The sequence below is a fragment of the Nicotiana tabacum genome, chromosome 8 (assembly GCF_000715075.1).
Source record: "Nicotiana tabacum cultivar K326 chromosome 8, ASM71507v2, whole genome shotgun sequence".
Classification (NCBI taxonomy): domain Eukaryota; kingdom Viridiplantae; phylum Streptophyta; class Magnoliopsida; order Solanales; family Solanaceae; genus Nicotiana; species Nicotiana tabacum.
The window spans coordinates 75,941,854-75,960,801 of NC_134087.1; the positions used below are offsets into that span (position 1 = coordinate 75,941,854).

At 39.9% G+C, this 18,948-nt stretch overlaps 1 protein-coding gene and 1 long non-coding RNA gene across 2 annotated transcripts; both read left to right on the forward strand.

Annotated features, from left to right (window-relative positions):
* The first annotated feature begins 642 nt into the window (after positions 1-642).
* Positions 643-1,280, forward strand: LOC107807125 (uncharacterized). The gene is made up of 3 exons (XR_001652832.2): positions 643-727; positions 947-1,063; positions 1,164-1,280. It is a non-coding gene; the product is annotated as an uncharacterized LOC107807125 (long non-coding RNA).
* A 2,096-nt stretch (positions 1,281-3,376) lies between these two features.
* On the forward strand, positions 3,377-5,802 carry LOC142163170 (uncharacterized). Its single transcript, XM_075220430.1, has 3 exons — positions 3,377-3,643; positions 5,001-5,117; positions 5,218-5,802. The coding sequence occupies exons 1-3, from the start codon at positions 3,377-3,379 to the stop codon at positions 5,800-5,802; spliced, it is 969 nt and encodes a 322-aa protein (XP_075076531.1).
* The last annotated feature ends 13,146 nt before the right edge of the window (positions 5,803-18,948 follow it).

The following is an 18,948-nucleotide window of genomic DNA, read 5'->3' on the forward strand; positions in this document are numbered from 1 at the left end:
TGAATGGATTTAAATTCCATACAAAAGAGCTTGCATTGAGAAGAAAAATGCAGAATAGTAGTGTTCTTGTGAGAGGAGATGATTCAGACTCTAATAAGGAGTATTATGGTGTATTAGAGGATATTTATGAGTTATCTTATGTGGGAAACATAAAAGTTTACTTATTCAAGTGTCATTGGTGGGATGTGACTCGCTTAGGAAGAGGATATAAGATAGACAAATATGGCTTCACAAGTGTGAATACTCGGTGTGCCTTGAATACAAATGAGCCATTTGTGTTGGCATCTCAGTCGGAACAAGTCTTTTACTTGGACGACATGGTCGATAATGATTAGCTTGTTATTGTGAAGACAAATCCTTGCGACCTTTTAAAATGGCTGTATAATTGTGTAGAAATTGAAGATGAAGAATTACTGAATGAAGAAGTCTATCAACAAGAGGAATCTGATTTTAATACTTCGTGCACCAATGACCAAGAAAATATTATTGAGGTAGACTACATAGGGATAATGTTGAACCACAAAGTATTAACTATGATAATGCAAGTACGCAAGCTCAAAACAATGTGCATAATGATGAAGCTGATTCATTAATGACAATCATATAGAAATATCAGAAAGTTGATATAATATTGTCAGACACATTTCTTGGAAGTCAGGATTTTAAGGTACTAACTTAATACCTGAAGATTCTGCCAACCAAAGGGCACCATTCACATCTTTGAAAGGTGATCTATTAATCTGTTTACTTACAGGTTGTAAGTGAGAGGAACAAAAGAAATAGAGAAAAGCAAATAACTAAGCATACTTGTGGTACAAAGTCTTTTGCAGAAGTAGAGGAATCTACAGTAAAAATATATTTAGTCCCCTACTATCACATACGCTTCTTTGTTATTTATATATTTATATATTTGCTTATATATTTTTTGTCCAAAATTATATTGCAGAGAAATCCTATTACTGGAGAAATAGACACACCAGATAAAGTTTGGGAGATCCAACATACACGCAAGGATGATAGAGGAGAATTGGTGTGGGTGGATCCACAATCCCAACAAATTCATGTAATTATCTAAAATCATAGACTATTATCTTTCTGTTTCTGTAAGTTACATTCAGTGTGTTTTATAATATTTTGATGTAAATGATTAAGCATAAATCCAGGGTCAACTCCAAGAAGTTGTCACTCAGCAACAATCTGAAGAGATCGAGCATCCTATGACTAGAGATGAGATTTTATCCACCGTTCTTGGTGAGAGAACAGGTTATGTTCGTGGAAAAGGATACGGAAAGAAGCCTCCTAAAAAGAGTAATATGCAGCAGGCAAGCATAGAGTCCAGCGTGTCTTTCGCTATGGAAATTATGCGTCCAAAGATGCAAGCCGAGATGGATAGAAAGTTGCAAGAAGAACGTGAACAAATGGCTGCTCAGTTGCAAAGAAATATGGAACTTGAGTTGCAAAGGAAGTTGGCAGAGGAGCGTGAACAGTCAAGTGTAGAAGTAGACAAGAGGATCCATCTAGAAGTGGACAAGAGGATGCATGAACAATTTGCTAGTTTGATGACCAGAATGCTACAACAGGTACTTGCTCCGCTGCTTCTTAACAATTCTTCTTCCTTCTCAGCATTTCTTCTTCCTTCATTCGGGACAATTCTTCTGTCACTTGCTCCATATTTTCTTGTCAACTTCTCCTTCTTTAACTTTTATCCTCTTGATAATAGACTATTGGGCTATTTTTTGTTTATGTGAAATCTAGATTTTTGCAAACGTTGGGCTTCAGGGGCTTAGTTGATAATAGACTATTGGGCTGTTTTTAGTCTATATGAAATGTGAATTTTGCAAACCTTAGTTTATGTGAAATATGTACAGTAGCTGCTTCAGGGGCTGCTGCTGCGGTTTCTTTGCAAACCTTAGTTGTGTGGGTTGCTGCTGCTGTTTAGTTGGTACTTGTGTGGTTTCTCCTGGTGTTGATTCATGACTATGAGGCTAGTAGAAGGATGTAAAGGGAATTGAGGGAGTGGACAAGATGCCAATGAAGCATAAGTTTGTCCTAAATATGAAACCAATAACTCTTTTTAGATAAAAAGAAGCACATCATCTTTAAACATAGTAGACCCCCTTTAAACTAAATCAAAAGGATCAGAATCTTTTGACAAGAAGTGCTTAATTAAATTCTAGCTGATGACTTAGGCTAATGCAAGAGCTAGGCATGAAAAAATTCAAGTGTTCACTCTTAATGTAGCATAACTGGAAAAAGTAGGATTCTTTTTTGTTTAAGTATCACTTCTTTTACATACTACCTGAAAGGACCAGAATAGTGATAAAACAAGGATATTTTGTTTAAGTATCACTTCTTTTATATACTAGTTGTGGACCAGAATGGTGATAAAATGTAACCATCATGGATTCAGTAAATGATATTTTGTGAAAGGATTAACGACCTGCAAAAGTAGGATTCAAGTTATAATTACATCATCTTCAACTGGTAGTAGAAAACTCGATCGGAAGGTTAGTTTTACTTACTGTTGTCCACACATCAACCTTAAAGCTATTAAACCTTTGGGCAAATTTAGAGTAAACTGGGAATCAGCTGAGACCCTTTTGTTATCCTTGAAGTTTTTCTATGCATGTTTTTTGATATAAAAAATATCATTATGTTCTATATATATATATATATATATATATATATATATATATATATATATATATATATATATATATATATATATATATATATATATATATATATATATATATATATATATATATATATATATATATATATATAATGGTATCGTGCAAGGATGGTGTCGACCAAGGAGCAGTTACAAGGCACTTAATATTTTGTCTTTTTTGGGATATGTATATGCGTACAATTATATTACAATGCATAATGAAGTGTAGATCTACGGTAAAAATATATTTAGTCCCCTACTATCACATACGCTTCTTTGTTATTTACATATTTATATATTTGCTTATATATTTTTTGTCCAAAATTATATTGCAGAGAAATCCTATTACTGGAGAAATAGACACACCAGATAAAGTTTGGGAGATCCAACATACACGCAAGGATGATAGAGGAGAATTGGTGTGGGTGGATCCACAATCCCAACAAATTCATGTAATTATCTAAAATCATAGACTATTATCTTTCTGTTTCTGTAAGTTACATTCAGTGTGTTTTATAATATTTTGATGTAAATGATTAAGCATAAATCCAGGGTCAACTCCAAGAAGTTGTCACTCAGCAACAATCTGAAGAGATCGAGCATCCTATGACTAGAGATGAGATTTTATCCACCGTTCTTGGTGAGAGAACAGGTTATGTTCGTGGAAAAGGATACGGAAAGAAGCCTCCTAAAAAGAGTAATATGCAGCAGGCAAGCATAGAGTCCAGTGTGTCTTTCGCTATGGAAATTATGCGTCCAAAGATGCAAGCCGAGATGGATAGAAAGTTGCAAGAAGAACGTGAACAAATGGCTGCTCAGTTGCAAAGAAATATGGAACTTGAGTTGCAAAGGAAGTTGGCAGAGGAGCGTGAACAGTCAAGTGTAGAAGTAGACAAGAGGATCCATCTAGAAGTGGACAAGAGGATGCATGAACAATTTGCTAGTTTGATGACTAGAATGCTAGAACAGGTACTTGCTCCGCTGCTTCTTAACAATTCTTCTTCCTTCTCGGCATTTCTTCTTCCTTCATTCGGGACAATTCTTCTGTCACTTGCTCCATATTTTCTTGTCAACTTCTCCTTCTTTAACTTTTATCCTCTTGATAATAGACTATTGGGCTATTTTTTGTTTATGTGAAATCTAGATTTTTGCAAACGTTGGGCTTCAGGGGCTTAGTTGATAATAGACTATTGGGCTGTTTTTAGTCTATATGAAATGTGAATTTTGCAAACCTTAGTTTATGTGAAATATGTACAGTAGCTGCTTCAGGGGCTGCTGCTGCGGTTTCTTTGCAAACCTTAGTTGTGTGGGCTGCTGCTGCTGCTGTTTAGTTGGTACTTGTGTGGTTTCTCCTGGTGTTGATTCATGACTATGAGGCTAGTAGAAGGATGTAAATGGAATTGAGGGAGTGGACAAGATGCCAATGAAGCATAAGTTTGTCCTAAATATGAAACCAATAACTCTTTTTAGATAAAAAGAAGCACATCATCTTTAAACTTAGTAGACCCCCTTTAAACTAAATCAAAAGGATCAGAATCTTTTGACAAGAAGTGCTTAATTAAATTCTAGCTGATGACTTAGGCTAATGCAAGAGCTAGGCATGAAAAAATTCAAGTGTTCACTCTTAATGTAGCATAACTGGAAAAAGTAGGATTCTTTTTTGTTTAAGTATCACTTCTTTTACATACTACCTGAAAGGACCAGAATAGTGATAAAACAAGGATATTTTGTTTAAGTATCACTTCTTTTATATACTAGTTGTGGACCAGAATGGTGATAAAATGTAACCATCATGGATTCAGTAAAGGATATTTTGTGAAAGGATTAACGACCTGCAAAAGTAGGATTCAAGTTATAATTACATCATCTTCAACTGGTAGTAGAAAACTCGATCGGAAGGTTAGTTTTACTTACTGTTGTCCACACATCAACCTTAAAGCTATTAAACCTTTGGGCAAATTTAGAGTAAACTGGGAATCAGCTGAGACCCTTTTGTTATCCTTGAAGTTTTTCTATGCATGTTTTTTGATATAAAAAATATCATTATGTTCCTTATATATATATATATATATAGTTTTTTTAGGAGGGACAATGCACTTAAACAATGGTATCGTGTAAGGATGGTGTCGACCAAGGAGCAGTTACAAGGCACTTAATATTTTGTCTTTTTTGGGATATGTATATGCGTACAATTATATTACAATGCATAATGAAGTGTAGATCTACGGTAAAAATATATTTAGTCCCCTACTATTACATACGCTTCTTTGTTATTTACATATTTATATATTTGCTTATATATTTTTTGTCCAAAATTATATTGCAGAGAAATCCTATTACTGGAGAAATAGACACACCAGATAAAGTTTGGGAGATCCAACATACACGCAAAGATGATAGAGGAGAATTGGTGTGGGTGGATCCACAATCCCAACAAATTCATGTAATTATCTAAAATCATAGACTATTATCTTTCTGTTTCTGCAAATTACATTCAGTGTGTTTTATAATATTTTGATGTAAATGATTAAGCATAAATCCAGGGTCAACTCCAAGAAGTTGTCACTCAGCAACAATCTGAAGAGATCGAGCATCCTATGACTAGAGATGAGATTTTATCCACCGTTCTTGGTGAGAGAACAGGTTATGTTCACGGAAAAGGATACGGAAAGAAGCCTCCTAAAAAGAGTAATATGCAGCAGGCAAGCGTAGAGTCCAGCGTGTCTTTCGCTATGGAAATTATGCGTCCAAAGATGCAAGCCGAGATGGATAGAAAGTTGCAAGAAGAACGTGAACAAATGGCTGCTCAGTTGCAAAGAAATATGGAACTTGAGTTGCAAAGGAAGTTGGCAGAGGAGCGTGAAAAGTCAAGTGTAGAAGTAGACAAGAGGATCCATCTAGAAGTGGACAAGAGGATGCATGAACAATTTGCTAGTTTGATGACCAGAATGCTACAACAGGTACTTGCTCCGCTGCTTCTTAACAATTCTTCTTCCTTCTCGGCATTTCTTCTTCCTTCATTCGGGACAATTCTTCTGTCACTTGCTCCATATCTTCTTGTCAACTTCTCCTTCTTTAACTTTTATCCTCTTGATAATAGACTATTGAGCTGTTTTTTGTTTATGTGAAATCTAGATTTTTGCAAACGTTGGGCTTCAGGGGCTTAGTTGATAATAGACTATTGGGCTGTTTTTAGTCTATATGAAATCTGAATTTTGCAAACCTTAGTTTATGTGAAATATGTACCATAGCAAAGAAATATGGAACTTGGGTTGCAAAGGAAGTTGGCAGAGGAGCGTGAACAGTCAAGTGTAGAAGTAGACAAGAGCAGTTACAAGACACTTAATATTTTATCTTTTTTGGGATATGTATATGCGTACAATTATATTACAATGCATAATGAAGTGTAGTTTTGTATTATGAATTGACCTTTTTAGTAATGAAAATATTTATAATATTCAGTTTGAGAAATTCTTTTGGTATTTTTAAATATTATTGGTTGCTTTTTATATTGGTATTCAATTTATGTGAATATACAGTCATTAAATTTAGAGAATTCGGTTCCTACCGGAAATATATATAATTTCGTCATTATGTAGTTTTTGAGAAGATAAGTTTTAGTGGCGACATTATTTTGTCACAAAATATAATGTTAAATTTGCCAATCTTCATTTTGCAGCGACTTTAGTTGCTACAGAAAGATATTGTGTATTTCATGGTTTATTATATTGTAGCAACACGGGTCGCTACTAATAGTTATTTATAGTGGCGGACCTTAACTTGCCACTAAAAAAAAGTTTTGGCAGCGATAGTACTCACCACTAAAGATGAATATCAGTGGCGACAAAGCTAATTTTCTATTCTTGTGGAGCCAATTTTGTAGCGAGGTTTCTCACCTTTTGTGGCAACTGTATCGCCGCAAAATGTACCGCTTTTAGCGGCGACTTTGCTTTGTCGCCACAAATACATTTCAGGCACGCTTTTTCTTGTAGCAACACAAATGTAGCCACTGATAACATGTAGCAGCGACTTTAGTCGCCGCAATAAAGCTAATTTCTTGTAGTGCATGAATGGAAGGCAATGCTTAGCCTTATGCAGATATGGAGTTAGGGATTAGACTCATGTAAGATTGGAGATAGGGCTTAGTCTCATGCAGAGAGAAGGCAGTGCTTAGCCTTATGCAGATATGGAGTCAGAGATTAGACTCATGCAAGATTGGAGACAGGGCTTAGTCTCATGTAGAGAGAAGGCAGTGCTTAGCCTTACACAGGTATGGAGGTAGAGCTTAACCTCATGCAAAGAAAGGGTAGTGCTTAGCCTTATGCGAATATGGAGTTAGGGATTAGACTCATGCAAGCGTGGAGTAAGAGATTAGACTCATGCAAAGAGCGAATAACAGATAAGGGTAGGGTATGTCTTAACTTTGATATATTCAATGTCTGATGGCCGGATGGATGGTGAATTTGCTTTGTGTATACAGGTTTCACAAATGCTACCGTTACGTCAAATGTGCCTGCGTTCAAAGAAAAATTGTAAGTTTTAGGAGGGAAGGTTGCTTCTTGCTTCGTCAGCCGACCTTGCTCTGCTCTGCTCTGGAAGCCCCCTTCGAGTTCCCCTAGGTAGCACCTGACCATTATGAAAAGTAGAATTTTCGAAAAATATGAATTCATTGATAAGATAGAATCATTTTGGAAGCGTATTGATATATCAAGTAATTTTTGATGAACTAGCGACTGTGACACATTTCAGAGGCATTGCAGCTCTCTTATGTTGGAATTTTGAGGGTCCTCATCAAAATTCTGCCCAAGTTTGGTAGATGATTTTTAACTGTTTGCGGATGGCGGACCCTGCTGAGTCTTCTTCAAAATTTTGAGAATCCTTCTCAAAATTCTGCCCCAGTTCTTGACTGATTACTAACTTCCTGGCATGTGATGACGCTGGATGGACTTGCTCCGGAATTTTGAGGACCCTCCTCAAAATTCTGCCCCAGTTTCTGATTTTGGGGAGAAATAAAAATTATATTATGATATGTCCGAACCCATAAGGCTGCCTATGTATCCCCTCTTAAACGGGAATCAGGTCAAGCGTAGTTCAATTACATCAGAAAAGAAAAATGTGAAATAATCTAGGCATAGTATCTCTTGACTGCGTCTTAATTGATTGGTTTTGGCCAGATCTCTCAATCCATCTCTGCAAGTATGAGTGCTCCTCCTATCAGGACCTGTGAACCATGTACGGACCTTGCCAGTTGGGAGAGAATTTCCCTTTGGCTTCGTTTTGATGCGGGAAGATTTCTTCAATACCAGCTGCCTTGGTGTAAACTGTCTTGGTGTGACTCTTTTGTTGAAAGCTCTAGACATTTTGTTCTGGTAAAGTTAGCCGTGACATATTGTGTTCATCCTCTTTCCATCGATAAAGGCCAATTGTTCATAGCGGCTCCTTGTCCATTTCACATCGCTGAGTTTAGCTTCCTGTATGACTCTTAAAGAAGGAATCTCTACCTCAGCTGGGATGACAGCCTCGATACCATAAACCAGCATATAGGGGGTTGCCCCGGTTGACGTGCGAACTGTGGTGCGGTACCCTAACAGAGCAAAGGGAAACTTCTCATGCCACTGCTTGTGATTCTCTACCATTTTCCTTAGTATCTTCTTAATATTTTTGTTGGCAGCTTCTACGGCTCCATTCATCTGAGGTCTGTAGGCGGTGCAATTCTTGTGCTTGATTTTGAAAGTTTCACATATAGCTTTCATTAGATCACTGTTGAGGTTGGCGTCATTTTCAGTAATAATGGACTTAGGAACTTCGAATTGGCATACAATACGATCCTTGACAAAATCTGCAACGACTTTCTTAGTTTCAGCTTTGTAAGATGCGGTTTCTACCCATTTTGTTAAGTAATCAATGGCTACCAGAATAAACCGGTGTCCGTTCGAAGCAGTGGGCTCAATCGGACCGATAACATCCATTCCCCAGGCGGCGAATGGCCAAGGTGAGCTTGCTGCATTGAGCTCATTTGCGGCACTTTTATCATGTCGGCATGCACTTGACATTGAAAGCATTTGCGGACATACTAAAAACAATCCGTCTCCATGGTCATCCAAAAGTAACCTGCTCTGAGTATTTTCTTGGCCAAGACAAAACCGTTCATGTGTGGACCACAAGTCCCAGCATGCACATCCTCAAGTAGCTTAGAAGCTTCCTTTGCATTGACACACCTTAGTAAACCCAAATCCGGAGTTCTTCTATACAAGTTTCCTCCGCTGTGGAAGAAGTGATTTGACAATCTCTGGAGTGTGCGTTTCTGAATGTGATTTGCATGCTCCGGGTATTCTCCTTTTGATAAGTACTCCTTGATGTCATGGACCCAAGGCTTTCTATCTGTTTCTTTGTAAGGCCTCGGAAAATTTTTGCTAAGTAATTTAGGATTTCGAGGTGCCATGTTGGCTAATTATAATATTTTATGTGCTATTAACATGATGGATATCAATTGGCTATGATAATAAGTATATGAGGCACATTATAAGTCATATGGGGTCTAAGGAGAGTCATAAGTCTAATCAAGTTGGAAGATTACATGATAAGTCTAATGTTACAAATGTATACGCACCAGGCCAAATTTTGGACAAGCATATATACATATACCTAAGGAGTTATGGGATGTACAACTTATCAAATGAAAGATCTTCAAGTCTAATTTTTAATGCTTCAAACCGTTCGACATTCGGACACTGCTACCAGAAGTTATGACCAAATTACCAAAAGCAGCGCATAATTTTACACTACCGCGGCGCACCATGCAGTGCGCCTGTGGGGAGGTACAGAGAGCATTCAAAAACGTTTTCTGAGCACATTTTTCACAACCGCGGTGCCCCATGCGCGCCGGCTATGCAAAAAATTGGGCTTTTGTTATAAAACGACCTCATTTTGCTAAATGAATTCAATGGGTCATTTCTTTTTAGCTAAAACCGGATATTTTTAGAGTGAGAGAGTGCCCTAGTGTGGGAAAGTGTTCCTCATCAATTTTTCTTCAATTCTTGCTCAAATCTTGAAAGATTAACAAGGAAAAACACACTAGGTCTTCATCTTTGAGGTAAGATTCTACACCCTAACCCTTAATTTCGAATTTTAGCTAAAGATGGGTATTTATCAAGAAAGTTTGTGGGTATTGGAGTTGTTATCTTGCTTGCATGTGTTGTCAAAGGGTGTAGGAACATTGTTGAGCTAAAAATGGTAAAGTATGGGTTGTGGGTTGATGAAATCCTCTATAAAAGGACCATAAAGATTTAACGCACACATAGTGTTTGATGAAATGCTCAAATGAGCTAGAATTATGATCATATTCCTAATTTTTGTTCAAATTGTTATATTTCCAAAATAGATTGGGGTTGCTAAGAATTCTGGAACATTGTAGAGTCTAAGGAAGCTCAATTGAGGTATGTATGGCTAAAACCCCGTCTTTTAGAAATTGAGCTCCGTCGGTGTTTTTGTAAATACGGTAAGATTAAAGTTGAACTGTTGTATTGATTATTGTTTCACATGAATTTGGGGTTGCGACCTTATATGCGTGAAAGATGTATCTCAATATGATTAATATATTATTCTTGATAACTTGAAAAGGTGCAAGGAATATGAATCATGTATTGAAATGCTTAACCTTAAATTGAGATTGAAGCTGCATATATTGTGCCATCTATGTGAAGTCTCATCTATGATTACAATTTTATTTGCTCTTGTGTGCACATATTATCCTAAATTACAAGCCTAACATTGAAAGTGGAAATGATGTGATAATTGTGTCCCTAAGTGCCAATGAGTTGATATGATAGATATGAAATAAAGATTCAAATGAGATGATTAATGAGAAAGGAACAACGCCTAGGTAAGGCAGCCTAGCCGATCGGGCCGTGATCGGACACCATGCCGCACACATGGTGGTACTGTGCTGATATTGAATTCTGGAAAAAGGGAAATGAAATGGTGATTGAAGTATATGCCTCAAATGAGGCAATCTAGCCGATCGGGTCGTGATCGGACTCCGCTCAAGATAGCGGTGGTATTGTGAACAATGTTGAACAATATGAAATGTCCCAAACTAAAGGCTATGGAAACATGATGTGAAAATTATATGATTCTTTTACCTTGATAATGTTGTGATCGTTTAAAGCTTTTGAGTTATACTTGTGATTTCCTTATTTTTGTATGAAAGTTCATTCTAACTAGATGGTGTTTAGTTATACATACTAGAACTATTCCATGGTACTAACGTCCCTTTTGCTGGGAGCGCTACATTTTTAAATTAATGTACGTGGCTCCATTGCGAATAGTGCCGATTGCACGTAGCGGAGTACCTTCTTCTCAAAGTCTTGGTGAGACCCTTTCTCCTTGAAGGGGTTATATTGCACATCTTTTGTTGCGGACTTCCACTTTTGAGGTATAGCCGGAGCTTTGTTGCCGGCATTATCACACTTGTCTTTTGTATCCTTAGAGGCTCCGTAGACGTATGTGTGGGTTATGTACGGGTGTTGGATGGGTCTATGAACTAGGTTGTATCTCAAACTCTTGTTTCTCTAAATTGTGACTGTATGTAATCTTGGAACTTAACTACGGTTTAAGGTTGTAATATGAAATGATCTAACAATGTTGAATGTACAACTTTCCCTATTGTCTAAATAAACGGAAGCATGATTTCCTTAATCATATTGAGTTGGGTAGAAAGTGTTTGATAAGGCTTATTCAGTTGGGTTCACTCGATTGAGCGCCGGTCACGTCTCCCGAAGTTGGGGCGTGACACTATTTCTCTCTTAGCATTCAATAAAGCACTGCTGAAATTAGTGTGTAGGCTAAAAGCATTGAGGGGGAAAGAGTGCTGGCACTTCTCAAAAGCTATATCATTGATGACAAAGTGGCTAATGCGTCAGCAAACTCATTCTGAATTCTGGGCACATGTCGAAATTCTATCTTTGTGAACCTCTTTCTCAATTCCTGCACATGGTGCAAAATGGCAATATCTTGGAATTTTTGGTGGCCCACTCTCCTTCTACCTGGTGTACAAGCAAATCTGAGTCACCAATCACTAGCAATTCCTGAATGTTCCTGTCGATTGCCATGTTGAGCCCTAGTACGCAGGCTTCGTACTCTGTCATGTTGTTGGTGTAGGGAAATCTGAGTTTTAGCAGATACGGGATAATGCTGACCCGTTTCTGATACCAAAACTGCTCCAATGCCTACTCCTTTGAAATCTGCCGCTCCGTCAAAGAACATCCTCCAACCGTCATATGCTTCAATAATATATTCTCCTATAATGATATTTCTTCATCAGGAAAATACGTTTTCAAGGGTTCGTATTCTCCTTCCACCGGATTTTCAGCGAGGTGATCTGCCAATGCTTGTCCCTTGACTGCCTTTTGAGTTACATAGACGATGTCAAACTCACTCAGTAGTATCTGCCATTTAGCCAACTTCCCAGTAGGCATGGGCTTCTGAAATATGTACTTTAGGGGATCCATCCTGGATATGAGGTATGTAGTGTAGGCACAGAAATAATGCCTCAATTTCTGGGTTGTCCTGGTCAAAGCACAACAAGTGTGTTCAAACAGAGAATACCGTGCTTCGTAAGGTGTGAATTTCTTACTCAGGTAATATATGGCATGCTCCTTTCTTCCTGTCTCATCATGTTGTCTTAAAACACATCCGAAGGCTCCATCTAACACGGATAGATAAAGTAGTAGCAGTCATCCTGGTTCTAGAGGGACCAGAACTGGCGGTGTGGACAGGTATTCCTTGATCTTGTCAAAAGTTTTCTGACAGTCCTCGGTCCAACTGTCCCGACATTTTTCCTCAACATCTTGAAGATGGGTTCACATATTACTGTGGATTGTGCAATGAATCGACTGATGTAGTTGAGCTGTCCTAGAAAGCTCATCACGTCCTTTTTGCTTTTAGGTGGTGGTAGCTCCTGAATAGCTTTGACTTTAGATGGATCAAGCTCGATCCCACGGCGACTGACAATGAATCCCAATAACTTTCTTGCGGTAACCCTGAATGCACACTTTGCAGGGTTCAACTTCAAATTATATCTCCTGAGCCTGTCGAAGAATTTCCTCAAGTCTGCTATGTGATCTGTGACCCTCTTGGATTTAATAATAACTCCATCCACATACACCTCTATTTCTTTGTGTATCTTATCATGGAAAATGGTTGTCATGGCTCTCATGTAAGTGGCCCCAGCATTCTTCAGACTGAATGGCATCATCTTGTAACAGTATACACCCCAAGGTGTAATAAAAGTTGTCTTCTCGGCATTTTCTTCATCCATCCAGATCTGCTGATAACCTGCGAAGCAATCTACAAAGGATTGGAGTTCATGCTTGGCGCAGTTATCAATCAGGGTGTGTATAGTCAACAGTGGAAAATCATCCTTGGGACTTGCTCTATTTAAATCCCGATAATCAACACATACCCTGACCTTCCCGTCTTTCTTCAGAACTGGCACAATGTTAGCTAACCATGTTGGGTATTCAACCACCCTGAGAACATTGGCTTTGATCTGCTTGGTAACTTCCTCCTTGATTTTCAAACTCATGTCTGGTTTGAATTTCCTGAGTTTCTGTTTGACTGGCGGACACATGGGATTGGTAGGCAACTTGTGAGCTACTATAGATGTGCTCAAATCGGTCATATCATCATATGACCATGCAAAGATATCCTCATATTCCTTTAGAAAATGGATGTATTCTTCCTTCTCTGTTGGCGATAAGTGAATGCTGATGCGGGTCTCTTTGACGGTCTTGGCGTCTTCCAAATTTACTGCTTCTATTTCGTCCAAGTTGGATTTAGGCTTGTTCTCAAAATTCTCAACTTCTCTGACAATTTCCTCGGGTATCTCATCTTCTTCCTCTGAGTCACTATTCTCATATTGTATTGCCTCATTACACGTCACAGTCACTGATTCATCAGGAAAAGTAATAATAATACTGTAGAAGGGAAAAGTATAAAATAGTAATGCATAATGATAAAGGATAAATTCATTTGATTAAAAGTGAGAAAATTGTTCAAACAAAGCTTGGCTCGGTGGATCGAGCATTTATTTTGAAACAAAGAAATCTTAAAACAAAATTGCTGAAAAATTTAAATGCCTAGAATGGCTATAAATTCTGCCAAGCTACCCAGGGACTCAGCGGAGTCGGGATGGTGTGGCAGTGAAGTTTCTGAGGACAACTCCCTTTGCCACAGTCTGAATGGTGAGGCCTTCTTCCTCCTCCTCCTCTATTATGGCACAACAATCCATGTCATCACTTCCAAGAACAGATCATTTAGCCCAGCTAGTGCTTCTTCTTCTGCAGTTCCCTTCCGCCTGATGGAAAGTTTGTTCCAAACGGGGTACCTGTTGCTCAAGAAGATAATATGGTCCACGCCATGGAAGCGACCACTCCCTGTACTCTTGCCATATATACTGATATCCGAGCCCAAAGGTGGTACCATGATTTTTCAGTCGTATCGGCTTGGTGATACCCTGGATGTTCTTTCCCAACCCTTTGCCGGATCGGGCCATGCTAGTATGCTTTCTATTTTGTTACTCCACCACTTATCCTTCTCGGTGGCATTGACCCATTCAATGTGATGATAGGTTTCCCCTCCTAGCCTCCTTCTAAGTCCGATGGCCGGGATGGTTTGACTAGTGTAGATGGGGTTACTCCCATCTCCATGAATGATTACCTCCTAACGGTTCCATTCGAACTTCACGGCTTGATGTAGCGTGGAGGGCACGACTCCAGCAACATGGATCCATATGTGGCCCAACAAAAGATTATATGAGGCTAGTATGTCAAGGACTTGGAATTCAACGTCGAACCAAGTTGGTCCCATCTACAAGCAAAGGTTGATTTCCCCCATTGTGGCCCTCTAGGACCCATGGAAAGCCTTCACATTCATGCTTCCGATCTGTATTTCGTGGAAACATTTGTCCAGCCTTTTCAGGGTATCTAGTGGACAAATATATAGACTCAAACCTCCATCAACCAGGACCCCGGCAATGAAATTGTCTTCAAATTGTACCGTAATATGCAATGCTCGATTGTGATTCTGACCTTCGAGCGGCAGCTCATCTTCGTGGAAGATAATCTTATGGCTCTCCAGCACCTGACCGACCATGTTGGCCATTTCTCCACCAGTGATATTATTGGGTACATAAGCCTCACACAGTACTTTCATCAAGGCATTCTTGTGTGCCTCTGAATTCTGTAATAGTGACAGGATAGATATCTGAGCAGGGACTTTGTTCAGATGGTCAATAATAGAATACTCCTTTGCCTGAACTTTCCTCCACAGGTCATCCGGCCCAGTCTCAATGACAGGATGCCTAGCAGTGGCATCCTTACTTGAACCTCCTAGGTGTTCAGGTGTGTAGACTCTTCCAGTTCTAGTCATTCCTTCTGCGGCGTCAGATTCTTCTATCTTAGTCTTCCCTTTTCGCCGAGCCTCGGCAACATAATCCTAGGGTATTGCTTTTGAGTTGAATGGGGGTGTGGTTGACACCATTACAGTAAAAGGTATGACCACTTCTACTTCAAATGGAGCGGAGGTGGCTGCGGGCGGAGCTACTTCTACCTCGAATGGAACTGGTGTAGTTATCTCAACATCAATAGGTGCTTGAGTCTGAACTACGATAGGAGTAAGTGTGACTGCAACCTTACGTCATCGCCTTCTCGAATAAGCCTGATTGACCCCTCAGGGTCCCATTCCTCATTTGTTTCTATAACATATACGCCATCACCTCTGTGATCAGGGACGGGGTTATTGCGGACATTAGGTGCGGCTTCCTTCGCTTGTATGACCTTGTTGTCAATGAGTGTCTGGATCTTATCCTTCAATGTTCGGCACTCAGCAGTGGTGTGCCCTTTCATACCGGAGTGGTATGCACAGGTTTTGATCGGATTGACCCTTTGGGATGGATTTTCTAGTGCCACAAAGAGAACAAGAGTGACGTAACCTGCAGCCTTTAACCTTTCATACAATTGGTCGATGGGCTCAGCAATGGTAGTGTATTGTCTGGGTGGCTTGCGGTCGAAGCTGGATCTTGGCATTGGATAATTTTGGCGAGTTGGTGGTGATTGTAAGTGGGATGGTTGGGAATTATAGGTGTGATGGACAGTGACTGGTTGAGAATATTTGGGAGATGAAGGTTGATATGTAGGTGGTAATACTTGGTACGTGGGTAGAGGTGTTTGGTATGTGGGTGGAGGTGTTTGATAGGTGGGTGGAGGTGTTTGATACGTAGGTGGAGGTGTTTGATATTTGAGTGGAGTTTTTGGGCCCTGGACCACCATTACTGCCCCAACATCTCTCTTCTTCGATATGCCACCTGATTGGAGTGCCTTATTCGTGGCTTGTAGTGCCTCGAAATTTGTTAACATCTCGCTCTTGATTCCTTCCTTGATCCTTTCCCCGAGCTTGATGATATCAAAGAATTTATGATTTTCGATGACCATCAGTCTCTCATAATATTGTGGATCCTATGCCCTGACGAAGAATTTATTCAATTGTTCTTCGCCCAAAATGGGCCTGACCTTGGCGGCTTCTGACCTCCAACGAGTAGCATATTCGCAAAAATTTCAGTGGGTTTCTTCTTGAGATTCTGAATGTAAAAGATATCGGGTGCATTCTCTGTGTTGAACCTGAATTGGTCCATGAAATTCGACGCTATGCTCACCTAATTGGACCATTTCTTAGGATTCTGGCTGATATACCAAGACAAAACATCCCTAATAAGACTCCTCATAAAGAGCTTCATTCGAATCTTTTCATCTTTTCCAACCCCGACAAGCTTGTCACAGTAGGTCCTTAGGTGAACCCTGGGATCACCTGTACCATCGAACATTTTGAACTTGGGAGGTTTGTAACCCTCTGGCAATTGCACATCGGGTTGTATGCGCAGATCTTCATAGTTCAAACCTTCTATTCCTCTATCGCCTTCGACATCTTGAACTCGGTTTGTTAGCTTCTTGAGTTCTTCGGCCATGTTCTTAATGAGTAGGTCATTTTCGGAGGGTTCCGGTGCACAGGAGATTGGTTGGGTAGAATATGGTATAGTTTCCACATATATGGGGATGCTCTGATGGGTGCCAGGGACTTAGGTATAATGATGGTCGTTGGTGGAGTTTTGTGGATCGGGAATGAGTGGTGGTGTATTTTGGGGAGTGTGATAAGTGGTGGTTGGTGGGTACAGAATTGGTTGATGATGATGTTGTGGTGGAGTTGAGTATTGATTTGGTGCTGTAGGATTTTGTGGTTGTTGGTTTTGTGTGTTCTGAGGAGGTGTTGGGTTCTTTGCGTTCTGTTGGTGGATATCAGGAACATTGAGGGTGAGTGACAAGTTTGCCAAATTGCGAACCTGCTCGAGTTCTCCTTGCAGTTCTAGTATCTTTTGTTCCAATCTCAAAACCATGTCATTCGGGGCTGGAGTACTGCGGTCGTCGGAAGTCTCTGCGTTATCAACGTTTTCCTTTTGTATTCCACTTAAGTCGTCCATCTTTGATTTTCCTTTGCCCTTTGTGTTGCTTGGAGGAGGAGGAGGTGGAGGGCCTTTAGATTTGGTATGATATGCTGATGAGGATAGTATGGATGAACCAACCTAAGGGGATGGGAATAATAATAATAATAATAAGCAAAACAAAAAGGTAACAAGTTAGTGAGGATTCTGAAATGTTTGCAGTATTTAAACACATATTGCGAAATATAAACTCGTATCCTAATTTGGGAGTCTTGTTGTGCCCGAGGTAGGCCAAGGACAAATAAATTTGGAGAACTTCAAATGCCAATAAATGCTTCATTTCATAATATAAAAGTAGACGAATCCAAAACGACACTAACATAATAATAAAACAAGTTGTTATTGGCACTCGGTCTTATTAAATTTTAGGAAAAGCAAGTAAATCTAATTTATTTGGTCCCAGAAGGACCTTCCCCAGATTCGATCTTCCGGACTCCATCAAACAGATCTCGTAGCTCGCGCAGTCCTAGCAGCAAGTAGGCTCATGCCAGATGTCCTCCCTCAGTTCCCTCAGCATTCTGGTAGTTTTCAATCCTCTTTATGACCTTGCCCTCCAGCTCCACTATTCCTTGCTCCAGATATTCCAGTTTCCTATTGGAAGTGACTGCCATCTCTTTCCACTCCTCAATCAACCTCACATTCCTCTCATGTATTTCCCGATGCTCATTCTCAGAGTCGTGGACTCTTTTGTGCAGCCTGTTGTGTTTGACTTGGGTTTCAGCTTCCTCGTCTATGATTATGTTCCCTCGACCAGTCGTCGGTGTCACCGTTCCTTTTAAATTGTCCTCCAACCATCCCGGGTAGAAAGGCTCGCACCCCGCGTGATATTTGTCTGGCTCAACAGTGCTTTTCTCCACAATGATTTTGTAGTGCCCCATGTGCTGAGCTTGGCACTTGTAAGGTATGTCGTCGTCTTGGAAATCCACCCTGAAATGACTCATCTTGACGACCCTTGGTACAACCTGTTTTCTGCCTGCTTACCTCATAACTCGCATAGGGACATATGGATATATCTCTCTAAACACAATCGACACCGAGTGCGGAGAATCCCTGGACCTGATAATAAACTCGTCTGGTGGGAACCATTCAACCATCCACTACACCAGTCCCTCGGTCAGATTGTCGAAGAACTCTACCCATTCGCTGGCACTTTCTGGCTGGGCAAATCTGTCTGGAATGTAGGTCATCTGCTTAAGGGTGATGGAAGGCAATGTGGTCGTTCCAAGCCCTTCGCGAAAATTCTTGACGATAGCAACCCTTTTGGAGATGCTCCAACAACCATAACTGCAGCAATAAATTACAGCCCCTTTTTGACAGCGCTCCAGGGCCCGGTAGATGTCAGCTATGATCATGGGGACTATGGTATGTGTCTGTCAATTAATCCTTTCCATCAGAGTTTTGGCGACCATGGCCAACCTAGTGTGGATTCTTCCCTTTTTCATTGGGAACACTATCAGGCCTAGAACGCACACAATGAACACGAACACTCTATGGTAGATGTGACCTAGTGAGTGAGGGTGATCTCATCATGGTAAGTGCGTAAAGACTTGCTATGGCCATACCTCTCGTCCAGATATTCGAAAGGTATGTAGGAGTCCTTCAGGCACACTAGGTCGACATTTTTTTCCAGCCCCATCATCTTCAAAAATCCCTTGCCCGTACGGTTTTCTGGCACCAAAAGCCCAGGACTATCCCAAATCAACCCTGCAAGTCCTCCTATTTC